At 52.4% G+C, this 26,318-nt stretch overlaps 1 protein-coding gene across 1 annotated transcript; it reads right to left on the bottom strand.

The window, feature by feature from the left end:
- Positions 1-992: 992 nt before the first annotated feature.
- RGMA (repulsive guidance molecule BMP co-receptor a) lies at positions 993-26,318 on the bottom strand. The gene is made up of 4 exons (XM_027719890.2): positions 26,013-26,318; positions 18,772-18,887; positions 6,335-6,846; positions 993-4,139 (listed from the first exon to the last, which is right to left on the bottom strand). The coding sequence occupies exons 1-4, from the start codon at positions 26,024-26,026 to the stop codon at positions 3,444-3,446; spliced, it is 1,338 nt and encodes a 445-aa protein (XP_027575691.1). The 5' UTR covers positions 26,027-26,318; the 3' UTR covers positions 993-3,443.

Consider the following 26,318-nt stretch of genomic DNA (forward strand, 5'->3'; position numbering starts at 1 on the left):
GCAGAGCTGTTTGAACCTCCCGAGGTGCCACAGGGCCATTGCTGCCACTACCAATGTCCCTGCATAGCCTGTGCCTTTCCTGCTCACCTGGGGAAGCTTCAGTGCCATGTGTGGTTAATGAGGATGGGGCATCCTCGTCCCTCGAGGGTCACCATGCCCTCACATCAGCACCTTGTCCCACCAGGATGTGTGGGTGTTGCCTGCTCGCTGCCCCAGGCTGGAGAGCAGGGGACCATTGAGTGAGAGAGACACCTCCCTCTCCCCCCCAGCCCCTGTGCTCTGGGCACCTTTTAGATGACTTTGCAGATTTGGCTAAACCTGAGCTCTGGTGAAGCGTGTGGCAGAGGGACTGGGTTTGGCTCTTTCCAAAAGCTTCTAGTTCTCCAGGGCTCTGAAGGAGTGGGAGGTCAGGTTTCAGATCTCTGGTACTGGGTGTCATTGCATGGATTCGGCCAAATAATTTGTGTTTTGAGTTGGTGCTGGTATTCCACCTGCCCTCAGAATGTCCCTGTCCCCAGCTGCTGTGACAAGAAGTCCTTCAGATTTCAAAAATGGAAAATTTAACAAAAAAAAAAAAAGATTGCAATTTTGCTTTTCCTCATTAGAGGGCAGCAACAAGCCCAAATGGGACAGGAGAGGTGGAACGGAGGAATTACCATTACCAGATGCAGGACACAATCTGCTGGGGTGAGCAGGGGAAGGGTGATGGTACTCACTTGGACTCCATTGCTGCACATCTGCTTTCCCAGTGAGGCAAGGTTCTAATGGTTTATTATCTATATTTTTTTCCCCAACCCCCTTTTCATTTTTCTCACTTGGCTGTAGATAAACCCAGAACAAAATTCGCAGAATTCAGGACAGAAATGAGCTCTCTGAGGGTTAGAGGTGGGAAAGAGATGCTTTGGGAGTGAATGCTGAAATAGGGCAGCCTTCACATCCCAAGTGGGGAACAGCACCAGGCAACACACCGGGAACAAACTGAGACCCACTCATTTATTGTCAAAAAACCTCAAACTTTACTTGCGTTTCTCTCAATAAATAATTTACAGTATGTACATATGGTGACACTCCCGAGGGTCTCAGCGCAGGGAGGAGGTGGGGGGGGGCTTCTCATAATGCCCCCCCCCTTTGCCTATGTATTTTTTTTTTCTTTTGTTTCCAAGTATCGGGTCCTTCTTGGCCACACTTCACCTTTAACCAGGACTGGGTCAAACACAACCAAAATAAAGTGCTTCACTGTTTGCTTCTAAAATAGGGATGCCCCAACCACCGTACGCCAGCGGCCACCACCGGAGCGCCCACCTGGACAGAGGGACTGAGCCACGCCATAACCAGAGTTCCCTTGGGTGGAAACCACCCCTAAACCACAGCACATTGTGCCGTGGGGTGATTGTTTTACAGGAAAGGGAGGTCTTAGGGGAATTACTGACCTGTTGGCACACTGTGGCTGGGCCAGCTCAGGCAGCTTTCAAGCAGCACCGTGTCTTCAGAGGGATGCTGCGCACAGCTGCTGTCAGATATGGGGCAACACTGCAAGAAACAAATGTTTCCTCTGACCCAGAGACAAATTTTGGCTTTTAAAACTTGAGTTTTGAATTTCTAGGGAAGATAAAAACTTGTTTTTTTTTCTTGGACAAAGGAAATAAAAAGTCCAAATCAGCCTGGCTGAACAACTAGTGCATTGGGAAATTAAACTGTCCTGTGCCATGGTCCAGTGGCTGCTCCCCTCAGAGTCTCCAAACTGTGATATCCTTATTTCAAAATCTCCCTAAACAGAGTATCTGGGGCACCAGCAAACAAAGCAAGGAGCAAAGTAGTAAACACATCTTTTTGTTTCTTTTCTTTCCTTAAACATTTAAAAACCAATTACATCTCTTCATCTGTACAGTCACACGAGATCAATGCCAGGGCTCTATATATTAAAGAGACAATATAAATTACATCCATTGACACAAGTTTGCATTTCTCTGCTGCTTTACAAATGGAGCTCTAGAGCTGTTAGGACACAATGAATAGTCACGCTGAGTATTTACACCAGGCTGCCTCTTGGCACCAGCCAAACCTAGCCTGTTCCCACCTCTTTTGGTGCTATAGCTTGTCTCATCATGCCCAGAGACCTCCCTTGAGAGCAAAGAGGTGCCCCCAAGTGTGACACGTGTTTTGGGGCTTGTTTCTGGAAACTTCGCCCTGAGGAAAGGAGGGGAAACCCATCAGGAGGTCTCAAAGGCGCAGACCAAAGGTGGTCTTGATTTGTTCAGTGAGCAATGGGGTGAACCACAGAGGAACATGGAGAGGAGGAGATGGGCAGCATTACGTGGTGGAGGAGGAGACTATTGATGGTTTTGAGACAGGGAACAGACATTTGGAGGCAGGTGGGGGGGGTCCTCTGCTGCGTCCCGTCTCCTGGCTGGATTTCTAACATTGCCCCATTTCTGATTCAAGCCCAGAACGGCTTAAGGTGCAACTGGTCTGCAATGGGGTTGCAAGCCGCGGCCCCAGGATGGGGAGCAGAGCAGAGACCTAGCAGCAAAAAAGGAATGCCACACTCCTGCTCCACCCCAGGGCCAGGCCGAGCTGGTGAGGGGCTGGAAGGATGTGTGGATTGGGTCTCCCACTGAGCAGCTGCCCTGCTGCCAGTTTTAGGGGACCAGAGAGCAAATGCTGTGAGAAACTCATCCAACGCTGGGCAGAAGTTGCAGGAACCACTTGAATACTGGCCAGGTTTCTCCCACTGCTATCAAGAGTCCATGGTGGGTCCGGGCAGAGACAAGGGAGACAGGAATATAACTACTGAGTGAATCAGCCGGATGAACTATGCCCTTTGCACCACAGCAAATGCAGGCCAAGGCTTGAGGAACACATCCTCCTTCCACTCAGAAGATGCCTGGCACTAGCAGCTAAGCAAGCGTGGGATCATCCCCCACCACTCTGGCCCTCTGCATCACCTTCTGCAACAACAGGGCTGTGGGCAGGACATGCCCACAAAGCAGAGTCCGGCCATGGCGATCAGGATGTCCAGCCCTGCTGTGCTGGCCAGGCTTGGCCCTGTCTTGCTGCTCCGTGCCCTCCTCACAAGCTCTGGCCACCGAAGACAAAGCCACGTTCATGCACGTCAGTGTCAGAGTCACCATGTGCATTTTTGGGACCAGGGGGAGCGCTATGAGGAGAGGAGCTACAAGGGTTCCTCAGCACCTACTCTATTGGGAGTAGGAGGAGGGGGGAGGTAAGGAAGGTCCAGACAAGGTACAGTCCAGCAAAAACTCCTGACTGGTCCCATTGGCAGCATGTTCCTCCCAGGCAAGAGCTGGGAAGGTGGAGGACTTGCAGCCAAGAGAGAGACTGAGGTCTGAGGACAACATGTGCAGTTTCCAGCACCTCCATCTCATCCCTGGTTCCCTCCTGCTCCCCTTTCCCTGCTCTCCATGGTGTGATGGAGCAAACCTCTATAACAAGCACAACCAACTCAAACACAGCAGTGCTACCCAGAGGGTAGGATGTGTTCCTGTGGGAGCCATGTTGCCCGGGGCCAGCTCCCGTGTCCTTTCATAGAGGTGCAGCTTGTCTTTGTTGGAGTGAAGCATCTTCACATCCTCAAAGGCATAGTAAGCAGCCAGCATGAAGTTGACGTCCCCCGTGGTGAGGAGGTCGAAGACGCAGGACTGGAAGTAGAGATCCTCCACGGGCAGCTTTTCCCTGCACTTGGCTGTGGCCGTTTCGTAGGTGAAGGCCTCGGGGGGGGCCGGCAGGCTGGGCCCCTTCCTGCGAGCCCGACCCTCCGTGGCCTGAGCCGAGCGGATGGTCTGGAAGTCAATCTGCTGGTTGAGTGGACAACCACGGAGGCACAGGTAGAGGCCCTGACTGTCCCGGTCCTCCACGGCGTTCACCACCTCCTCCGGCATGCGCACAGCGAAGGTGAGGTACCGCCCCACCTGCCTCACCACGATGGTGGTGCCGATGTACTTGGCCTGGATCTCGATGTGTTGGCCCGACACCTTCTCGGTGATCTTCAGGCTGTTGGCTCCGTGCTTGTCCCCACCGTTCTTGGAGCCGTCGGCGAAGGCAGCTGGGAGCTCGTCCATCTCTGCCTGGTACACTTTCTGATCCACACACTCCTGGAAGCTCTTGAAGATGATGGTGAGCTGTGGGGGAGGAAAGGGACAGGGTTACAACCAGTGATGACCACCTGAGAGGACACAGCCGCCACCAGGAGTGCTGTGGAAGGTGGATGAGCTGGATGCTGAGTCTGGATGGGAGAGTGACCTTCAGCTCATGGGCAGGTGCCTCAGGCTTAAAAGCCCCAATTTTAGCCACCCACACATGGTCATCCTGCTCCAGCAAAGGGATATGGACAGGGTGTATGGAGTCAAGACCCAAAGGCTGAACTGAATGTACCACCTGAATCTGCAAGGTTATCTCCAGGCCCAACGCAGGATCTTCCTTGCAGCTGGAGCTGGGTGGAGTATCCCTACTCCCAGGCCTGTGGTGGCATGCCTGTGCACGCAGCACTGCCTCGCCTCCAGGGCTGCCAGATGGCAGCGGGGGATGAGCCCTGACTCCCTTAGAGGCAGTGGAGCTTCTCTCACTCCCATGACATTTACATCCCAAGGGCTGGGACCTCTTCCCTTCTCTGTCCACTCACAGACCAACCGACTCTTCCCCTGTGGGCCTTAGAACATGTCATGCTCCACCTCAACCACGCAGAACCACATAGGCACACACGTGTTCAGTGTGTTCCCATGGGATGGCCCTTCTAGGGGTGATTTTCTGGTGGCCTCGGCAGTGCTGGGTTAATGGTTGGACTCAATAATCTCAGAGGTCTTTTTGAACCTTAATTAATTCTGTGATTCTATGATACAAACTGAGCCCAACCTCACCCCTGGCTGAGGTCCCTTGCCAGAGGAAGGACCTCACAGCACTTGTTCTTCCCTTGCTGACCTGGCTTTATGGGGCAGACTTGAGGAGAAGGATCATCACAAACGATGCTTCCTCTTCTACCTCTTGCAGAGTTGCTCTTCTTGCACCTCTGCCTGTGAGGGAGAAGTGGTAAAGGGGATCTCCTTCCTTGTGGTTCTATGGAGGGGCAGACTGAGACCTGGCCAGAGTGAGGCAGGGCTGGAGAAGTGAGCAGAGAATACAAAGAGCCCTATGGGCCGAGTGCTCCCATCCTTTCCAACAGCGTAAAGTCCTCCAGCCATGACACAGCAGTGCTCTCCACAGCTCATGCTGCACATCTCATGACTAATACCTCCTCACCACAAGCCTGTGAGGCAGATAAGGAGTGAAAAGGCTCAATTAAGATGGTGATCCTGCGATCCCAGCAGGTCCTTAAGGACCACTTTCCTCCAGCCAGACTTGCAAGCTTCAGCAGGTTTTGATGTCTTTTAGCAAGTAAGGAGTTCAGAGTATCCTTTAGGAGGTTTATCAGGGACAGGTCAAAAACTCAATGCAAGCTCCAGCTCAGGATAAAGAGGTCACATCCAGAGCTGAGAAGCAGCCCATCCTACACATGCTTCTCTCCCAACACACAGGGAGAAGACATGGAACTCCCAGATGTGGCAGGACAGGACATTTTCCAAAAGCAAGAAGATGCCTCCTGCTGAGCCTCCCTTTTTTTTTTGGCACAAAAATTGCCCTGTTAGCTTTAGAGCTTGCGCACCATGGGGTAGCACACCAGTTCCTCAGCTCCAGGTCTCTCCTGAAGCTGAGGCCGTGCCACACAAGTCCTGCTTTATGACAGCAGCACATTTTCAGTTGGGTTTTCTCAGTGCTTGCCTCGTACCTTCAGGATGTTTATTTAGGCTGTCAAAGCACCTCCAGAACAGACTGTTCCCCACAAAATGCCTTGACTTGGCTGCAAACCACAGAGACAATTACAAGCCTGGGCAAAGGGGAAGGCAGCATGAGGAGCTCAGCTCCCTCCAGCCTTTTCCCTGCAAGCTGTAGCCTCCCTAGAGGGCAGTCCTGGGTTTGCCTGGGCCTTGGGTGTCCCCCAAGAAGTACTACCATCATTCCTGGGCTGGCTGTTCAGCAATCTGGAGTTCCAAGGTGGGAGCTCTCTTAATTTGAAATCCCCCACTTGGCCATGATGGCCCCCTGAGCTGCAGTATCCTCAGCCTGCTCACCATGATGGGGCTGGATGTGCTCAAGAAGAAACCACAGGCCACTCAAGGCTGGGGATAAAAGAAGAACGGACATCTCATATTTAGGGACAAACATTCTAATTCAGAGGAGCTCATGCTCCATCTTACCCTCCCCAAGGAGAAGTGCAAGTGGGGGAAGAGATGGAGGACAGAAAAGCTGTTCAGAAGCCCCTGGAGACATGTCTGAGGCTCACCTTGCTGGTGGCGGTGGCCGAGGAGCCAGGCAGCACCGGTGTGTTGGTGACCTGGACGTTCAGGTAGTTATTGTCTATGAGCGGCCAAGCCCCTTGCACCTTGCAGGTCTGGAAAGTGTCCGTGAAAGTCCTGAGGTGGGGGTCCCCAAAGAGCCCACAGTGGGTGTAGTTGGGGGTGGCCGAGTGCCTGTGAAAGCTCTTCTCGTAGTGGCAGATTTCGGGGCTGTCGGAGCGCTCCTGGCTGTCCCCGGGGGGCAATGTCCGGAGGCGGGGCTGGGACGTGGGGCCATCCTTGGAGCAGTTGTGCTGCACCATGAGATCGTCTATGCCATGCACGGCGGAGTGGTAGGCCAGGTCTCCCCTGCAGGTGCGGGCGGTGCGGCGGGTGCAGTGCGCGTACGCGCGCAGTGCCGTGCAGAACTCGGGCGCCTCCTCCGCGCCCAGGTGGTGGGACCCCGACGTGGCCGCCCAGAACTCAGAGTTGCACTTGAGGATCTTGCATGGAGACGTCACTGCAGGAGAGGGGAGGAAAGCACACAAGGTGGTCAGTGCTCGCCTGTGGGACACCCAGCTCTACCCCCAGCGAGAGGCTGCGTCCTCCTCCCGCGGCCCGAACTCATGACACCGGCTCTACCGCGTGATGGGACTCACTCACCAGACGTGACCCTCTCACATGACCCAACTCTCATGCATCAAAGGCAAAGAAACCAACAGAGTCTGCCCCAATTTAAGCCAAAAAGAGAAAAGAGCACCCAGCCTTTAGATGAATGCTCCTGGGGGAAAACCATGGCGTGGAAGAATGGGACATATTCATAAGCAGCGATAAGGGAGGACCATTAATGTGGTGTGAAGATGCAATGGGGTTTTTAATGCCTCTTTAGGGTTTGACATTCAAAGCTCTGTGCTGCATGAGGTTCTGGGTGCTGCGTCCAGACTGAGGTCTACCAGCACAAAAATCTGCCTTCCTTCCTTATCCTCCTTCACGGGCATGGGAAAACCCAGCGCTGGCACGACCGCTGTGCCCAGCCACATGCCAGGTTAGAGCAGGACCGTGACCCACCCCGCAGCACAGCCAGAGGCCCCCCCACCATGCCCATGGCTGCAGCAGTGATGGGTGCAATACGTGCAATACTTGCCCGTGTTCCTGCGCCTCCAGAAAGAAGCAGGAGCCAAAAAAACCTCTTTCTTGGCTGCTGTGTGGCTCTGCCCAGCCCTGGGAGCCCATTCCCCACCACGGCCCGCTGAGAGAGAACAAGAGGTGGAGGAGAAAAACCGGCGTGGCAGGTACGGGGATGCCAGTGAGCCCCCGCCTCCCCTTCCCACCCGCCGTGCATCGCCCAGGCGGAGGCGAAGCCAGAGGCTACAAGGCCTTTGCCAGGCTCAGCTGGAGCCCCGGTACTTCCTGGCAAGGAGGAGGAAGGCAAAGAAAATTCAGATCCTGTTTTTTTCCCCCTGCAACGTCTGCTCCCTGGGGCAGTGTGGCTTCCCTGGAGCAGCCTGGAAAGCAGCTGTGCAAAAAGCACATTGGCCATCGCTGAACTGTCACAGACACTGCTCTGCCCCTGCCAATTTGGAGTCTTGCTGGGTGAACCCAGGCTCACACCACTTAAAATTCATGGCATTTTCCTTCCTCTCCTCTTAATCGACCCCCTCGGAGTGCTTGGAAACGGGATGGGCTCAGGCACAAAAGGCAGCAGGAGGAGGAGAAGAAAAGCCCCACCATCTCCAGATGCTATTGTGGTGCCTCTCGCAGGCGTACCCATATATTCCCGTCTCGGGGTTTGTTTAGAATGAGCTTGGCAAGGCATATGTGCCAAAAACATTTCAGATTTGTTTAGAAAGAAAGTTACAAAACCCAGCATTGTTTCAGGGAAAACAGTATGTTTTAGTTTTAAACATCACAGTGATGGAAACCTAAACAGAGTTGGTGCTAGAAAATCAGAAAGGGAGACTGAGACTATAAAACACTGAGCAATTCAGCTGTGAGAAATAAGCCTGTCTCCTCTCTGTTTCCAAGAAGAGTGAAGTGCAAATAGGAAATGGTGACAGGTTCCTCACAGTTTTAAAATTCATGTTTAATAAATTCAGATGCTAGCAACAGCACCGAGGACCCAGGAGCTGTTTGGTCTTGGCAGCATCCCATTTAAACCTGCAAGAAGCATTGTGGAAAGCCTTTAACTCATCATCGACCAGAGGTGACTCAACAAAAAGGTTGAGTCAACAAAAAGGTCTGACCTGGGACACAGGTTCACATTGCTACTAAGTCTTCTGCATGCATGGAAAACATTTAAAAATATTTATTCTTTCATATCCCTCTCTCATTTATTCCAGGACTATGGTTTTCCAGGACTATCATAGTGGAAGGTAGGAGTCAAAACAGCACAAAGGAGTGTGACCAGTGCCACCACTGCTGGTTATCCCAAACCCTTGTGGCATCAGGCAATTAAAGTCATTGCTCCCTAGTAGTTATGCTAATGTACAGCTTGAGGATGCCTTGAGGTTGCACGTGGCAGAAGGCACTGTCACTGCAGACAGACTTGCCAGCACAGCCTCAGGAAGAGCTGGAGGACACATCCCTGGACACACAGGACCCACACACCTCACAGCGCAGTAAGGCACCAGGATGCACTGCACAAAGCATCCCATCCTGTGAGCAGAGTCCAGGCTGCAGTAGTACTCTGGTTGCTCCAGCCCTTCAGCTGCTGTGTAGAGGGGAATTTTTTAGCAGGAATAAAGCCACAGCCCCCTGTTCTTTCAGGACTTGCTTCATTCACTTGGATGAGGAGATGCAGGCATGAGCTGCAGCTGCCTATAGGCAGAGTGGGCTCTGCAAAACAGCCCCCCAACACTCAGTACAAAACACAGCCCAGTGCTGAGCATCCCACACTGCCACTCTGCCCAGGGTCACACATGACTTTATAAGGTACTGAATTGAAAAATCCCAACAAAACGGAGGGCAGGGAAGCGCATCTCCTTCCTCCCTGGGCCTGAAGGGGGAGCGTTCTGCTCTGAGATGTTATCGCTCCAGTTTTGGCACCCATCCCCTTCTCGCTGTTTCGCTCAGGGCCCCATATAAGGCCCGATCTCCCAGGCCAGGTGCCACGGGCAGCTCAGGGGCCGCGCACCCTCCCCGTCCACTCATGCCTGGCCTTTCCCATGGACATTTCTCCAACCTCACCAGCAGCCACCAGGTTTGGTGATTCCCTCACACTGCTGGGCAGGGACCACGGCCAACAAAGGCTGTGGAGGAGAGCAAACACGACCCTTACCCCTCCCGACAAGCCTTGCCTCTCCCCTCTGGCAGCAGCTTTGGCACAGCGGTGCAGGCTCATTTGTACCCAGGCCAAGAAACGATGTTTATTCAATTTCGCATAATCTATTTTCCATCGACTCACAATGGATCTGTTTTTCAACCACAGATGACTTAGCACGGAAACAAATCCCTCTCAAGCAGGAACCCAGCAAGGCTCTCCTGGGATCTGTGAGACATCCCCAGGTCTGGGTGAATTCTTGTCCATGGCAAAGAGTCCTTCATCCCATAGACAGGTGACTTCAACCCCTCCAGCCACCTTCCAAACTCCCCATCATCTCCTTTCAAGACCTTGGTGGCACTCAAACCAGAGACAAAATTTCCTTTGTTATCTTGAAACCAACGGGTTTGGAAAGTTTAAAGCCAGAGGAAATCACAAAACCACCTGGACTAGGGCAGCCCCCCCGTGTAGCCCAGTGCCCCCCATTTGTTCAGGTACACCTCCCACGAGGATTCCTGCGGTCTGCGCAGACTGAAAAGCTGCCCCGTTCCTCGGCGGCCTGTTTCAGGAGTTTATCACCTTTACAAAACACGGGTCTTGGTTCTAAGTGGATTTTATCTGACTTCATTGTAAGGACATAAAAAGAATCAGTGATTTTCTCCAAAGCAGTAAAAGGTCCGTTAGTAACCGGTGTGTTTCCCACAAAGATATTTACACACTGCAATCAAGTCCCTTGTCAATCCTCCAGATAAGCTAAACGGTTTGCACTTTTAAGTTCTCATTGGAAGGTGTTTGCCCAGCCCCACCATCAGACCTCCCTCCAGCAGCCTTGTTTCCTGCATAACCTACCACACCGACAGGCGATATGGATAAAGGACACGCTCACAGCTCTCCCGAGGTTGCCCCTTTCACCGGGACACTGAATTGAGCAGGCACTGAGATGTGACCTTTTCCAGAGCTCCTGGTTTGGAGAGAACTGGTCCTCCATTGAGAAAGCATCCCGTGGATCACCAAACACACACTCAGGCATTTGGGTTATCACACGACCCCAGTCCTGCTGCTCTGCCCTTGTCATCGGTACATTATACTACTCGCTGTCAAATTAAGTGTTCAAACATACTACATGCACACATCTAATTTTAATAGCACTTAATTACCAGTGCCTCCCTATTTTCCCTTAAGTTGGTGTCAGGTAACCTGGATTTCGTTTACCCAAATCACGCGCTTTCAGAAAACTAGCACAAAATCAACATTTCATCTATTCTCCTGTAATTTCTCTAACAAAGAGAATTACTGGAAATTAATTTCAGTAAGCAAAAGCCAACTCTTTTAAGACTCTTGATTGCATTTTAACCAGACCTGTTAATTTTAAAGTGTTCACTGCTAAGAGATGTTATTTAATATCTACTAACGGGCTGGAAAGTATTTCATCACCCACATGTGATGCAAATACATCATCCTGCGTTTTTCCAAATACATGGATTGAAGTGTAGATGTGCAAGCCTCACACATGCAGTAAAAGGCTTTTTCAGAGAACACAGTAAAACGTAATTACCTTTGGCCTCAGATCTGAGCACCCAGACTTAGGCTCCTAAACACATATTTATTTAAGTAATCTAAATAAACATATTTATGCTGACACCTCAATAGGAAAGGCACGATTCTCTGAGGTGCTAAATACCAGCAACATTTGCCAGGAGATGTGGGCTGCTCTGCTCACAGGCGGACAGTAGTCACCACCAGCACCAAAATGACCCCAAAAGAGTTAGAAAAAAATAAATCACATTGCTGCTTAAAACATGGCTGAAGGGATTCCTTCCAGCAAGGTTTCGGGAGTCCAAAGCAAAAACTGAGAGAACGAACATCAGCCCTTTGCTGGAAGTCTACATGAGCCACCCCAGTGGTGGCCATGCTGGTGCCACATCTTGATGCCCAGGAGGGTTGTCAGATCAGATATAAAGAAGACACTTTTTATAATTAGGGTGCTGAAACACTGGTACAGGTTGCCCCAGAGAGGTGGTGAGTGCCCCATCCGTGGAAACATCCAAGATGTTCCTGCCAATGGCAGGGGGGGTTGGACAAGGTGATTTTTAAAGGTCCTTTCCAACCCAAACCATTCTGTGATTCTATTTTATGACACGGATCAACCGGCGCCTTGTCACACCAGGGAGAGAAACGAGCCCGTCGGTGCCATCGGCAGCCCTGAGGGATGATGGATGGGGTGTCGTGGGCAGGGGCAGCTCTCCCGAAGCCCCACAGGGCACCCTGGGGTGAGGAAGACCCAAGGGCCACCTGACCCAAGCTTGGTGAAAGGATTTGTGCGGGAAGGCAGCGCCGGGCTCTTCCAGCGACCTCCTTTGAACTGTTAATCAAGCACAATCTTGCAGAATAATAGCCTGGTTATTATTGCCTTGTTTGCATAACAAAGAGGCCCAATAAAACTGATTTGACTGTGCTCAGAGGGGGTGTGAAAGATCAGCCCAGAGAAAAAAGCTGCAGGAATGCAGCAAACTGCTCCAAAGCCTCAACCCAGGAAGAAAGACAATGCAATTTGCCATCAAGAAAAGCCCAATAGACCAATAAATTACCCATGTGCAAAGGGATTAGATCAGGTTTCAGTTGCACTGAAGTGGGGGCAGGACCGGGAGGAGGGAACTGAAGGAGAAAAATAAACCTGACTCTTAAAGAGCTCAGGCTCATATTTTGCAAGGGTGTGCGTGGGGAGGTTGGCTCTGTGGGGCCACCTTCCACGCTGGGGCCGGGGTTTTGTGCTCTTTTTCACTGGCAAAAGCAGCACATGCACTAAACCCAGGCAAAGGCTGTACTTGCGTATGACAGAGTAACTTTAGATATACCAGAGAGCACACACACCTCAATCCACCCAGCCTCGTTTAACCCAATCCTTGTCTTGCTCAAGAGGATGCTGGGGAAAGGAGAAACCAGTTCCTTTAAGTCAAAAGAACGACACAAGATGGAGTTTTCTCGTTTCAACCTGTGTCAATCACTAAAGCATCTGGAGGACCTGCCACGGCCAACTCCCTTTTGTCCTCAGCACTGAGTTCACGGCCCCCCATCCCTCCTCTCCAGGCGTCGCAGAGACACGGGGCAAGTACAGGCAGGAAACAAGCAGAGTCAGTGTCTTCACCGGCTACAGCACAAACTGTCGGATGCTGCCGAAGGAACCCTTGATGGCTCCTGTCACTTAGTCAGCTCTTTTGGCTCGGAGAGTCAGCTTACCGCTGACCCGGCATGCTCAGCGGGAGCAAATGCATCTCTCCCCAGCCCCCCCGGCCAACCCTGCTCCTCTTCCAGCCTCACCTCGACATCCCCGTGCAGGGAGAAGAGTGGGCAGACACCACCAGAGAGGCCATCAGCCATGGAGGTGGCAGCCAGGGCCATGCTGCTCTGAGAACTACTGAAAAATCTTGGGAAGTTCAGTAGGCACGATGGGCTGAGAGGAGGAATCAGACAATGCAGCAATGGGGTCGCAGACTTTGCTCTCAAATCTTCCTCCTGCGATTGACGCCTCAGTGCTGCCTTTGCCACAAACACTGAGCTTTCACCCGCTCAGAGGAAGCAGCACCAGTGGATGGTTCAGAGGATGCAGATTTTGCTCCACTACGAGCTGGTGGGTGGAGGATGAGGAAGGAGGGAAGCAATAGGGAAGTGATCTCCTCTGACTCTCCATCTGCAGAAGGGCACTAAAAGTGCTGGCTCTGCACCACAGTGTGCTGCAGGCTGGGAAGCTGTTGTGGAGCTGCACACCTGACTTTCCCAGTTGAAGAGCACCCCGACGTTTTCACCAAGAGTTCCCAAGAGCCAGTAAAACTCCTTGGGGAAGTAGTCCGTTTTACAGATGAGGACACAGAGGATGTGAAGGGTTTCACCAAAGATGAGCCCAGCGGGAAGAGAAGTGGATTTGCACTCTCATCCCTGCACGATACATCACCCTCAGCTTCCTTCCCCAGCCACCACCACCCGTGTCCCCCTCCCTCTGAAGCAGCGGTACTTGGATAAGGTCACCTCTGCCAGCCACCTCCACTGCTGAGTGTTTCAGGTTTCCAGCAGTCATCGCTCTCCCCATGCCAAAACTGTTTTCCCAGGGTGCCTTTGAAGGCACAGCTGCCACCCACCAGCGCCCGGGGCCCCCCAGGTGTGGCAGTGGGTCCCTCACCCTCCTCCCCCTCGCCCAGGCCGCGGCGGGGCTGGCAGGGAAACGCTTTCTCCTCACAGGTGTGGATTCCCTCTAGGAATAATCATCCCTGCCGTGCTCTTGTGAAATTTCAACCCTTCAAACGCAGAGGTAAATGAGATACAAAACGACGAGATGGAGAAAAGCCTGGAGCACATAAATCTGGATGAGGCAAATTTATACAATTAAATGCCTGCCAAAAAATTGCGGCATCTCAATCGGAGGCGTTGGTTTTGTGCAGGGCGTGGGGTGGCAGCTGCCCGGTTGGATGGCAGCAGCCCCATGAGCCCATCAGAAATCCATGTGGACACCTGACTGATGCTGGAGCCACGCCCAGGGATGCAGGGGATCTTGTGGATCCCTTCCTGCAGGCTGGGCTCCCACCTAGAACCAGACTCCCTTCCCCATCACTCAGGCCCCACAGAAGCCTCAATATCTGTCCGTCCTTCACAGCCACAGACCTTCAGATGTTTATTTATTTTTAAATGCATTCGATTGCTGCCCCTCCTGGGCTCAGGTTTTAATTTTAAGAGAAAAAGTAACTGTCTAACTGAATCCACACCCCCAGTCCCGCTGCTCCCCCATTCCCATCCCGAGCACAGTGATACTCTCATCACTGTGAGCTGGCAAAGTCCAGAGTCACGATCCATCCCTAAAATGTCCTGCCACATGTCCTTGTCATCTCAGAAAGGGCCAGCTGGAGTGTGTCACACAGCAAGAGAAAAAGGTAGCTTGTCCAAAACCCAAACCGCCATAGATCATTACTAGGGCTTTGGGGACCAAAGTCAACAGCTGTCCAGGAAGGAGAGGAAACCGAGGGAGGAGAAAATTCTTTGGGCTCAAGTGAAGCTTGCTCTCTGCCTGACCCATAAAACCCTGTATGTCAGCGATAGCTCTGCTTGCTGGGAACTGAATGGCCAAGCTCCCATGGATGCTCATGCAGCAGAAAGTGGGACTCAACACCCTTCTGAAGGACCTGCTGTCCCCACAGCTGTGGGACACGAGCCCCTGGCCAACCCACACAGCACAGTCAGACAGAGTGGCTCAGTCTGTGCCTACCAGGGCTGTGTGTGTCGGAGCCAGCTTGTTCTCCGCAGTGAGAGCCCGATGACTTCATCAAGGGGATGGCATCTGGTTTTGCAGTTGGCCATAATTCAATTCTCCCCCTTGCTGCAGGAATTTCAGCTGGTGGAGCAGTGATTTACTCAGCCGGGCTGCACTTGAGTGCAAAGCAATCTTGAGGCTACAATCGAACGCCCTGTTATTTTGAGAGCTCACGGACAAGGGAATAAATATCCTCTTCTTTTCATCCAAGTAGCTGCCAAGTGCAGGCTACAGAGCTTTTTAAAGGCATTTAGGAGCTCTCCTCTAACAACTGTGCTCCGGATGCTGCACGTGGCCAAGCAGGGCCCTGCCTGCACAGCTTGCTCCTGATCAGGATGGGATTTACCAGGACAGCCTGAAAAAGGCCAAGGTATCCCTTCACCTGCCCCACCACAGCTGCACCTCCAAGCATCCCCCATGCTCTCCAAAAACCCTTCCCTATCACCCTAGCACACATCACTTCTGGACTGCAGCAGCCCTGAGTTCACCTCATCCCCCTTCAAACCACCTGGGACCCTGAGGCTTTTTTGGTCCTAGGTTCCCACACTCCCCCTTACTCCAAGTTTGGTGTCTGCTCCAAGAGGAAAAGCAAATCAAACCAAATCACACTCATCCAAATGGACCACAAGCCCTCATCTTTGACCTTCTTCACTGTCCCACTACCACTCATCCCTTGAGAGCAGTAGGGCTTGGCTGTGGGATCCCCTGGGCTCAGGAGGGGCTCACTTGGGCCACACAGCCCTGCCAGAGTCTACAATATTTCATGGGATGTGCCCATTAGGGAGCCAGAAGAGAGACCACAAAACTCATTGTCACTGGGGCCGCAGCCTGGCTCTCCAGGGACAGCAGGTCGGTGCAGAGCCCGAGAGCCCCAGGTCAGGAAGTTTTTGTGGCTGCCCAGCCCTGTGAGCACTTTCATGTGCACATCCGACTCGGCACAGCTGTCCAGGCCAGAGAAAGAAACCTCAGCTGCTCCCATGATAAATCCAGTCATTCTTAATATCACCTTGTTCCCAGTAACCAAGGGTCAGGAATTTAATGATTTTCTGTGGAAAAAAGCAACGTATCCACCTCACCTACTTTAAAAACAAGGTGCCTCCTTCCAGCCCCACGACAAGCCTTTCTGGCAATGGCAAAGAACTCACTGTTCCAAGTACCAGATGAGCTCCGAGCAAGCAACAAAACAGGGAAGCCAAAATATTTCCAGGTTTACGTTTGAATCCCTCCCTTCTTCTCTGCCCTGACAACATCTCGCACTGGCGCCTCCTCCCCTGCCGCCACCTTCCCCAGGTTGGGCTCCCCCTTCACAGCATTGTGGGGGTGTTGCCTCAGCAGCCTCTAAGCCCCCCATCTCAATTTCAGCTTAATGCTGCGATCACCTCCCTGCTACTGAGACAAAAGTCATTTATCAACTCATCAGATCCATCTCCCAGTGGGTTGGACCCTTATCTAGAACCTACTGCATTGCCTGGATGGACCAAGGCTAGAAAATTCCAAATTTTTTTGGAGGCAGGAGTGGCAAAGCTGAAAACAAACGGGAACAGCCAAAGCGTAGTACGAGGGGGAGAGCAAAACCTGATGCCCCTGGAGCAAAACACCCAGCGCCACATTTTGGAAGTACAAAAGAGTACAAAAGAATTTGCAAGAAAACTCAGCACAGCCCGTACTAGGATGCACAGAGGAGGGTCAGCTGAGCACTCCAGGAAATCAGGGTCTCAGATGGGAGGGGAGAGCGCCCGTGAGCATTCAACACTGAGACCTGACACAAGCTCCAAGCAGGGCTTCTGCCAGGAAAACTGTCAGCAGTGGCCTGCTCTGGCCAGACCCCCTTCCCCAGCTGCCCCAGGGTCATCCTGACCCATGCCAGTGCCCCCAGCCCGAGGGCACTCACTGGTGGGGGCCGCCCAGGAGGCAGCAGGGCGAAGCAGCACAAGTGGGAATCCAGCCCGGGATGTGAGTGTAGGGGGGGTTTAAGCAAATAAATAAATAGGGCAGGACTCGGCGAGGTACTGATCTGACACGCCGAGCGCCCGCCTGGGCAGCCTCCAGCGGCCCTGCTCACCCAGGGCTCTCAGGAGGGGTGCGAAGCCTCCTCGTTGCTGGGAATCTGTTGGGAACCCACAAATTCCCAGGAAGCGCAGGGAAAAAGGGGCAAAGGATATGTCAAGGAATAAATCCCTCCTTTTTTCCTACCTTCCCACCCCAAAAAGCTTTCAAAAAAGCCCCCAGCGTGCTCCCAGCCCTGGGCACGGGGAGCCCCGTCTCCGCCTGCGCCCCACTCCCGCGGGCTCCGGATCGCCTCGTTCTGCCAGTTCTTTGCACCTTATTTGACTGCTGAAGGGAGAATCAAACAAAGCAGCCAGCCAGATCTCCTATCAAGTTCTTTCTTGCACCGTAAATCTCACAGCCTCGACGCTTTGCAACTCAACCGCTCCGAAAAGGGCGTTAAGCAACACATATGGGAGCAGCTCCAGAGTTTCCAGAAAAAACAGGGGGTTCAGCTTCCAGCCTTGCTGGGAAGTCCCATGGGAGAAGTGAGGTCCAGAGGGCCAGCGCTGGAAAGGTTTTCCTTTCGCCTTCGGAAGAGGGCGAAGAGGGCAAGAGGGGAGGAAGGGCGTAAAGAAAGCAGTTATTTATTTATTTCCTACATGTGTGTGCAAGACTGCTTCACCTACGGTTATGCAAAAGAAAGGCAGAGGCGATTTAAAAATTAATAAATTAAAAAGAGTAAAAGGAAAGTTTTACTAAACTAAAAAAAAAGAGATGGGGAGATTTAAGCCTTAGAGCTTTTCTTTCTCCCTCCTGTTTTCTCTCCTTTTTTTTCTCCCCCTTGCAAATGAAAAAAAAAAAAAAAGAGGTAAAGAAACTGGAGAGTTTTGGAAGGAACAAATCCGCCTCTGTGGACTGGGTTTCCCCTCCCCCAACAAAAACAAGCACTCAGGGCTTGAAGGAATTTGCAGGCAGAGATCTGCCAAAAACATTGTGAAAAACTATGGGGGATTCATTGGAAACAGATGGCGTTTTCAGCTGTAATTCTGAAATTCTCCCCTTTTCTGACACAATACAAACAGCGGGGCTGGGGCTGGAGGGGGGGCCGAGCCCCGCGGCGGGTGCGAGCGGCCGGCCCGGGGGTGCCGATGCTCGCGGGACCATTTGGTTGCCATCCCGCCCTCGGACAGCACAACAGCTCCCAGCCCAGCCGGGGCGCGATTTCCAACCAAATAAAGATGCCGAGCCCCCAAACCCCCGGGAGGAGCCGCGGGGAGAAGGGGCGCCCGCTCGGAGCGCCCGCGCATCCTCCGCCCGCCGGCCCAGGTGAGCGCCGGGGCCGCGCTCCCCCTTCCGCGGGGCCCTGCGACCCCTGCACACCCCACCTTCCCCAAAGCACAAAGCAACGACACCCCTGAACCCCTCCGCAACCGCTCCCTGGCTCTGCCCTTCCCGGGGGCGCTCCGAGCGGGGACCCCACTGCTCTCAAGGGAGAAATTTGGCGTCGGGGTGCTCAAGTGTGCCGCCCTTCCCCCCCGTGTCCCCCTTCCTTTCACGGCACCCGGGAAGGGGAGAACAAGGTAACCTGGCGCTGTCAGGAACACCCCCCCGGCTGCCCTCGCCGCTTTGATTTCCACCATCTCCTTCCTTGTGGGATGAGGAGCGGGGAGACAAAGACGATGAGGTCAAGGAAAAACACCCACCGCAACTGCTCGGGGAAAGGGGAACTGGGGGGGCACGCACCAAATCTGAGCCCCACTTGCTTATTTTAAACATGTGGCAAACTGCTGCGAGGAGAGGGAGAGGGAAAGAGGCCCAGGGACAGGGGAACGGGGGCGGCGATCCAAGGGCTGCCAGAAACACAGGGAAGAAGTCTGCAAAATAAAGAGGCTGTTTCTTACCTGAAGGGAAGATGCAGAGAAAGACAGGGAGGATTTGGAAAAGTCCCAGGGCTGTGGATCCTGCCCCTCTCCCCATACCCATCCATCCAGCTCGAGCTTTAACCACTATCCTCTCCCTGGAAGAAGAGTTTAAAAAGGGAAAAAAAAAGGGGGGGAGAAGGGAAGAGAGGAAGAGGGAGGAAAAAAAGGGGAAAAATAAATCAATCGAAAGAAAGAACTGGGGGAAAAATGAAATCAAAAGCCCCACATGGCTCCGCGGAGCGCGGCAGGGACGGGCGGCCCCAGCTCCGGGCTCCGCACTGAAAGATTACACAGACTTTTTCTCCTTCTCCTCCTCTCCGTCCCCTCCCATTACAAACCAGCCCAAACCATCAATCATCCCGCTGCCTCCCAATGCCTGCATCCTCCTCGGCGCCTCCTCCTGCGAGCGCGCCCGCCTCCCCGGCCATGCTGCGGGAAGGGGCGGGAGCGGCTGCGGCCATGGGAGTGAGGGAAGGAGCGGGGAAAAAGAGCCGGCGAGACGCAGGCAAGGGGGTTACTGCTGTGGATGGAGCCATCAAACTCTCCCGTGCCCTGTAGGAAGGGGGTGGCAGTGGTCCTACGCAAGATGGGCTGCGGGAAGGGCTCTTGATGTCTCCCCGTCTCCTCCCCACCGTCACGCATCGCACCTCGGTGGTAATTTGGGAGAGAGGCTTCCTCCCATCCCGTCGGGTCTCAACACCCACTGTGCCCTCTCTGCCTTTCTCCCATGGGCCTGACAAGAGCGCTTTGGAATGCCCAAAAATTAAGCAATTTGGGGCAAAGGGGCTGTCATACAACAGAGGGGGAAACTGAGTCAGGGAGTCTCCAGACAGCTGGTGCGGGGCAGAGATTGATTGTGAGAGCAATGCTGAGGACCCCGGCCTGCTGGGGTATGGACTGCCTCAGCACAAGGAGCTCCTCCATGTCCTCCCAGCCCTGGCAGCGTGGTAGGTGTGAGTGTTTCACAACTGTGCCAGGTCATTCACCTGCACTGGCACTGGCAGTGGTGAAGTAAGGCCAGGTGACTCACAAACAGCAAGTTTCATAGATCCTTATCATTAGGCTGTCACTCCTTAGATAAGGGAATAACTGTCAGGTACCCCAAATCCAGCTGCTAGCCTGCCAAGGACTGATGGAGTGGACTAACATGTACCTGCACTCTCTCAGGACCTCCATCACAATCTCATCTGCACCACCAGCCCACGTATAGAACTGGTTGTTCAGCATTTCCTGGGGGAAAGTCTTACCAGGTGTGTTGGTAGGATTGTCCTGAGGGTCTCACTCTGTAAGCCCCCCTCAGAGACCCTTTGGGCTGCCCCCAGGGAGACTGTAACCCTAGGAGAACTCTACCTGCTCATGACCCACTTGGACAGAGCAGCAACTTGGAGCACACAGGTATTTGCCTGCTGGGCTTCAAGATCCTGCTCTTTTCCACCTCCTGCTCACAGCGTGAGGAGGTGAGCAGATTGGATCTTAATCCCCACCAACTCAGGGGTCTGCTCCACCCATGAGAGGGCTAGGCCAGGAGCAAGGCATCCACTTAGCTTGGATCTCTTAAAAATTTCCCTTAAAGGATGTTTTAGCCACAGTGAACTAAGACAATTTCACTTCTGAATGAGGGTGTAGGCTTTAATAACTTCCCTGTTTTGGATCATTAGCCCTCCTTTGATTGAATGCCCCCTTGCCACCCCGATGTTTCATCTCCTTTCTCTTGGGCTTCTTAGACAAAGAATGAAGGGAGGCTGGTTGTTTTACATAACCCTTCTTCCAACTCTGTAAGACCATGGGTCTTCTCTCCTGCAACTTGTTATAAGCTGTAGGCCTGGGATGCTCCTTGACTTTTCTTCTAGTTGTCCTTGGAAACCTCTTTAGTTTCCACCTCACAAACATCCTTAAGGATGATTTTTGGAGTGACAGTAGCTTAAAGTCTCCAACAAGAGTTTGTGATCTCTTCCCTGTCTTGGGTCAAATCTGTAATTCAGCTACAACAAATATCCCATGGAAGGAGGAAGAAGAGGTGGGAATAAATATCCAAGAAGCAAAGATATCTATTAACACCTATTTCTCTGTGAGGGGTGTGAGCCCCCTGCCTTCAAATGAAGGAGGAGCTTCTCTGAGGCTTTATCCAGGCTGCAACAGGAATTTTAAAACATTGAGGCTTTTCCATCTGGGACCCAGATGGGATCCAAAAATCCTGTGGCCTTTCCTGCCTGAGTGGAGATCTGTCTTGGTCCTGCTGGCCCTAGAGCTGCAGTCAGACGGTGTCCACTAAAATCAGAAGGAGCTCTGTGTGCAGAGGAGCTGCCAGAGCGGGCAGAGCTGGGCAGGAGATGAAAGCTGGCAGGCCGGATCCAGACCTGTAGCAGAAGCAGTGTGGGAGGAACACCGACTCGAAGCACCTCTTTGTGGGGGATGTCAAACAGGGGCAAATATGTCCAAACCCTGCCAGCTGCTCCTACCACCCAAGAAGAAATGCCTGCTGATGGGATGTGTAGGCAGCTGGAGCTGGAAGGGGCCTGGGAGGCTGGAAGGAGCCCGAGGGGAGGAGGGAGAGGATCTGTGAGCTAGGGGGAGCCCAGGAAAGGGGGGGAGGTCCAGGGGATGGGGTTTCAGACCCCAAATTCCTTTCTCTTGCTCTCACCCTCGCCTCTTGCAATGTGACTTTTGCTTTTATTTCAAAATGAAAAACATCACTTCTGCTGTTATCCCCACTGATGACATCTAACACGATCTATTTATTTTTAACTCAAAAAAAAATCTGAATTATGAACTTTTAAAACCCAGCTGTTAAATAGCTGCTGCGAGGCTGTTTTGATGGTTTGACCTAAAGCACCACTTTGGTATTGCCGTTTTGGGGCAAGCTGACACATTGCAACGATAGCCTGGAATCCAGTTTGAAGCCTCATATTTAAAATAAGACCCTTGATGGAAATTCTGCCTTTGGTGTAGGGAAAACTGCACTGCCATAAAGCAACGGTCGGGTGCCCCTGGCTCCAGTTTGTAAAAATTTCTCCTTGATTTTGCTCCGTTGCATCATGCATTGCAAATGGGATTGCTGTTCTTGGCACCGATCAAAGCAGCGGATTTCGCTGGAGAAAACAACAGATGTGTCCAAACCGTAACTTCAGGGAGGAAAAGGCCCCAAATAAGGTGCGTTTCTGAGATCCTGCTCCCCCTCCTGTGCTTTTCAAATAACCTTCGCCTTTCTGATTAGCTCAATCAAAGACCTGGACTTTAAATTGCCTGCTGAATCACAGGCTGTGTGAAATTCGGGTCTCTGCCTTGCTTAATGGGGATATCCAGGCTTGGAAACATGGAGCAACTGTGTTTTCCCTCTTAAATCCCATCCAGGACTCCCTGTTTAGGCAGCACTGAGCCCACTGCTCTTTGCAAACAGCGTGTGGGAAACCACCCACCACTAAAACGCAACCACGGCAGAGCTCGGCCGTGCAGCGGCTCAGCCCCAGGGCACAGGCACCTCCACGGTCATCTGCACATTGATCCCCGTGTTTGGTGTCATTGCAGAGGGGTGACTTGCGAATCACAGCCTTCTCCGAGGTTTTTGCAGGATGAGCTGGAAGATTCCCAGTTCCCATGGGACACTCAGCCGGGATCACCAGCCCGAACTTTACTTTCCTCTGCCCTGCGTCACACCGTGGCTGTGGGATTTAGTGGGGCTGAATGAATGTGGCTGATTTGCACCCAAAGGTTTGCAGATGAGAGCTCCCCTTACAGCCTTCCTAATGGAATTATTCACTACCTGTAATTATATGGCTAAAATAGTAAACATGGGTATTTCTGAGGACTGCAACTAGTAGTTAGAGGAATGGATGTCAAGGCTCCGTGTCTGCTCCTGACTCTCCCATGAACTTTCTGCATGGCCACTTTTCACACCACTATCTCCACACATGTGCCTTTGCCTGTTCTGCCTCAGGACAAGGTATTCATCTCATGGCCTGTCTGGGATAAGCCATGATCACCCCTGCAAAAAGCTAATCCTGAAATGTTCTGCAGAGAAATATGTGTGTTTAGGGGAAGCAGCAAAAAGCAAACTGCTCCTTAAAGGAGGAGGAAAGGAAGTTTGGAGTGTAAACCCCCAAGATTTTGTCTGGAGAAGTTTGACAGCTGATGTCAAAATGTTTGTGGAGGTAAACCCAAACACTTGTGTTCTGAATAGTGCCCTTATTAAAGAAAAAAACCTCTGAACAAGAACCAACAAAACCCCAACATCTTTATGCAGTAACAGCCACCTCTGATGTCTGCAATAGTGGAAAACACTGCAGTTAATTTCAAAGACCTTCCTTTTACTCATCACTCCATTTTTTTATCATTTTACAGTTTCCCTGGCTGAACAAGCATATGCTCTCCCTGAGCTGTGCACCTCAAAGCTGCTGAATACACATCTAAACCCCCTTCCCTACCAACCAGTTGCCTTGCAGGTAGAGCAGCTGACAGGGAAAGTGTCCTCTCAAGGTCTCCTTAGTGCCCTGCAGTGAACTTGGGCAGCAACTGAAAGGGGAAGGCAGAAGTGATGGCACAGATCTGGGCTCAGAAGACTGACCCACTCCTGCATAGCAAAGTGCAGAGAGGAGTTTGCTGGTTTAGATAATCCCCCTCCCCACAGCTGCCCCTGTGAACAACAGACTCATCAACTCATCAAAAAGAGGCTGGTGGGTTGAAGGTGGAATAAAATATAGCTTTGTACCACCAATAAGTAAAATATAAGAATGCTTTGTTGACTTGCATCTTTGCATCTGTAGATTTGCGGATTATCAGCAGCCCCCACTGAAGTTGTGGTGGGCAACCCTCTCTGCTCAAAATGCCTGCTTCAAGCTCACAGCCATAAAAATCACCTCTAAATGCTGAAAACCAGCCAGGCTGGACAAGGGGAAGGGAAGATGGGCTGTCACCCATGACAGAAAGCAAAACAAGCAGCGATATTTTCAGAGTTCATCAAGTCAACTCTTTTTTTTTTGACTGGTGACATTCATTTGTGTCTCTCCCCTTCCCTTGCTTGCAAAGCCTGACTCCTACACATGGGAGCATGTAGCCATCCCTTGTTCGGCAGTGTTTGGAGGGCTGGCTGGAATTCATCATCTGTATATTTAGTTCTCTGCAGGGAGCTGGTCTTCCTGGCCCAGTCTTCTCTTTGGGGTAAATATCAAGCAATATCTCTTTAGTGTATCTTCTTCACATCTTGGCTCCCCTGTGAAACACAGAGAAGATGGGCTGGGAGGTTCCCAAGACCGAGTTCAAATGGCCAAATGTTAGCTCAGCAGAAAAGATGGCTAAATCTGAACTGCCAAAAAATGCTCAGAATCATAGAATCACAGAATCACAGAATGGTTTGGGTTGGAAGGGACTTTAAAGATCATCTAGTTCCAGCCCCTCTGCCCTGGGCAGGGACACCAGAAGAGTTGCAGAGAACTGTGTGTTTATCAGCAGAGACAGAAGCCAGTCTGTGGAATGGGACAGTCTTTCTCTGCTGCTTTTAAAAGATCCTGATATATTGAGAAAGTGCAAACATAGCTCTCTAATTCCCCGCTTCTGACTGACAGGTCAGCTAAGGACATCTCCTCCATCTCATTTAAAGGTGGGAGATGGCATCAAGTGTTTGCAAATCTACATCTGCAGCCCTTTGAGCAAGGGGTGTTTGAAGAATCCTATGGAAAAAGCTCTGTGAAACCCAGCCACCTTTCCCAAGTCCCCTTCTGTCAATTCCTGACAGCAGTGGCCAAATACAAATAACCCAAATACAACCCAACACAGGAAACCTTTCCTGCCCTCTTGGTCATGAAACACTAAGTGACAGTGTCCTCAGCTGATTTAAAACTTTGTCCTGAATATCTGAGAAAGAGACATTCCTTATTATGGGCAGGGGGGGAAAACCCAAACAACTTTTCCAACACTTCTGTAGGATTTTGGCAAACGAAACTGGGAAGTTTTGTGGAGGGGGAACATCTTGGAGCTGGTACCGGGCACCCTCCCGGGTGTGCCCGGCTCGGGGCTTGGGCTGGGGCTGGGCTGGGACTAAGGCTGGGCTGGGACTGCGGTGGACTGGGAATGAGCTGGGCTGGGACTGAGACTGGGCTGAGTTGAGGTTGGGCTGGGACTAAGGCTGGGACTGGAGCTGGAGCTGAGCTGAGCTGGGACTGGGGGGAACTGGGCTGGGACTGGGCTGGGCCGGGGCTGTGGCCCCGCTGGGTGGTGCTGTTATCCCTGCGCCGCCTGCAAAAGTATCCAGTTTATAAAATAAATGCAATCCAACGCCGCCTTAAACCACATGACATAACAGCAGCTTGCGAGCTCCCATTAAAATCTCAATTTGGGGAAATTGATTCTACCTCTGAGCAATTGCGATGCAATTACTCCAACAGGCAGCAATCAAGAATCACATCAAAACAACACCAAACTTTCATCTCCTGCCTCGCAACCACCACCACAACAAAAAGCACCTGTCTTGCAAACGCAGCCCGGTTTCCTTAAATATATATAATTTTTAGGAAGGGCAACATGCATGTCTCAGAGTGGCAGTGAGCCCGGGGCTCACTGGCAGGGGCTGCGCTGGCCGGTGCCTCTGAACTGTCCCGGCTGGGGGCTGAATTTTGTCCCCCGTCCCCTGGATGAGGTTTAGTGCAATTTACGGACTCAGGGCATCAGGAACAAACTCTCTCCCCCTGCTCAGCTACGCGCCAGCTGCCCATCCACAGACGCGACCATCCCTGCCATATCCCACATCTGTCCAGCTGTCACCCTCCCGACCTTCTTCCCCTCGGAGCTGGCAGACCCCCCAGCGCTGTGCAACCAGAGGAGTTCAAGGAAAGCTTTGTGCCCCCGCTCCGGTCTCGATAATCGCGATCATCCCCGGGAAGAGCTATCCAAGGAAAAGGGGGAGATACTGGGGAGGATGTTTTCAGTTCTCATCAGTGGTCTGCAAGGAATTACTCGACTGACTTAGCGCAGCAGGGAGCAGCTTTAGTGGCAACCATCAGAAGGGAGGATAAATGAATAACCGCATGCACGCCAGCTAGCGCCGAGCCGGGCAGGGAGCGCTGGGCAGGGAAAATGGGAAGAATCGAGGTTCCTTAAAAAAAAAAAACAGCCGGGGAGGGGGGAGGCAGGCGGGGACCGGGAGCCTCAACAGGTCCGGAGGAGGAAGGGCCATGCAGGGAGCCGGGGACATGCGGCCGGGGGGGCCCCCAGCCCCCCGCCCCGCTTACCTTGGCGGCCGCATCAGCCTCTCCAGCCCCGCGGGGGTCGGTGCAGGCAGCGGCGGCTTTGTTTTTGTTTTTGTTTGTTTTGTTTTGTTTTTCCAGGAGGGTTAAATAAAACAAAAATAAAATAAAATAAAACTAAATAAAGTAAAACCCAAACGAAATAAAATAATAAAAGCCCCCGAGGGTCGGAGCGGGGGTGGCGGGGGTGTGGAGGCCGAGGGGGGCGCGGGCAGCCCCCCGCCCTGCGGGCAGCCCCGGCGGGGTGCAGGCGGCCTCGCTCAGCGGGACGCGGGGAGCCGCATCGCCCTC

Source organism: Pipra filicauda, unplaced genomic scaffold, assembly GCF_003945595.2.
Source record: "Pipra filicauda isolate LSUMZ 115617 unplaced genomic scaffold, ASM394559v2 scaffold44_size3831614_pilon, whole genome shotgun sequence".
Classification (NCBI taxonomy): Eukaryota; Metazoa; Chordata; class Aves; order Passeriformes; family Pipridae; genus Pipra; species Pipra filicauda.

Excerpts from the sequence above, each read along its gene's own strand:
- RGMA (XM_027719890.2), bottom strand. Across the intron at positions 6,847-18,771 it reads TCTCTGCATCTTCCCTTCAG|TGACGTCTCCATGCAAGATC; the intron begins GTAAGAAACAGC and ends CCTCTCCTGCAG. Across the intron at positions 4,140-6,334 it reads CGGCCACCGCCACCAGCAAG|CTCACCATCATCTTCAAGAG; the intron begins GTGAGCCTCAGA and ends CCTCCCCCACAG.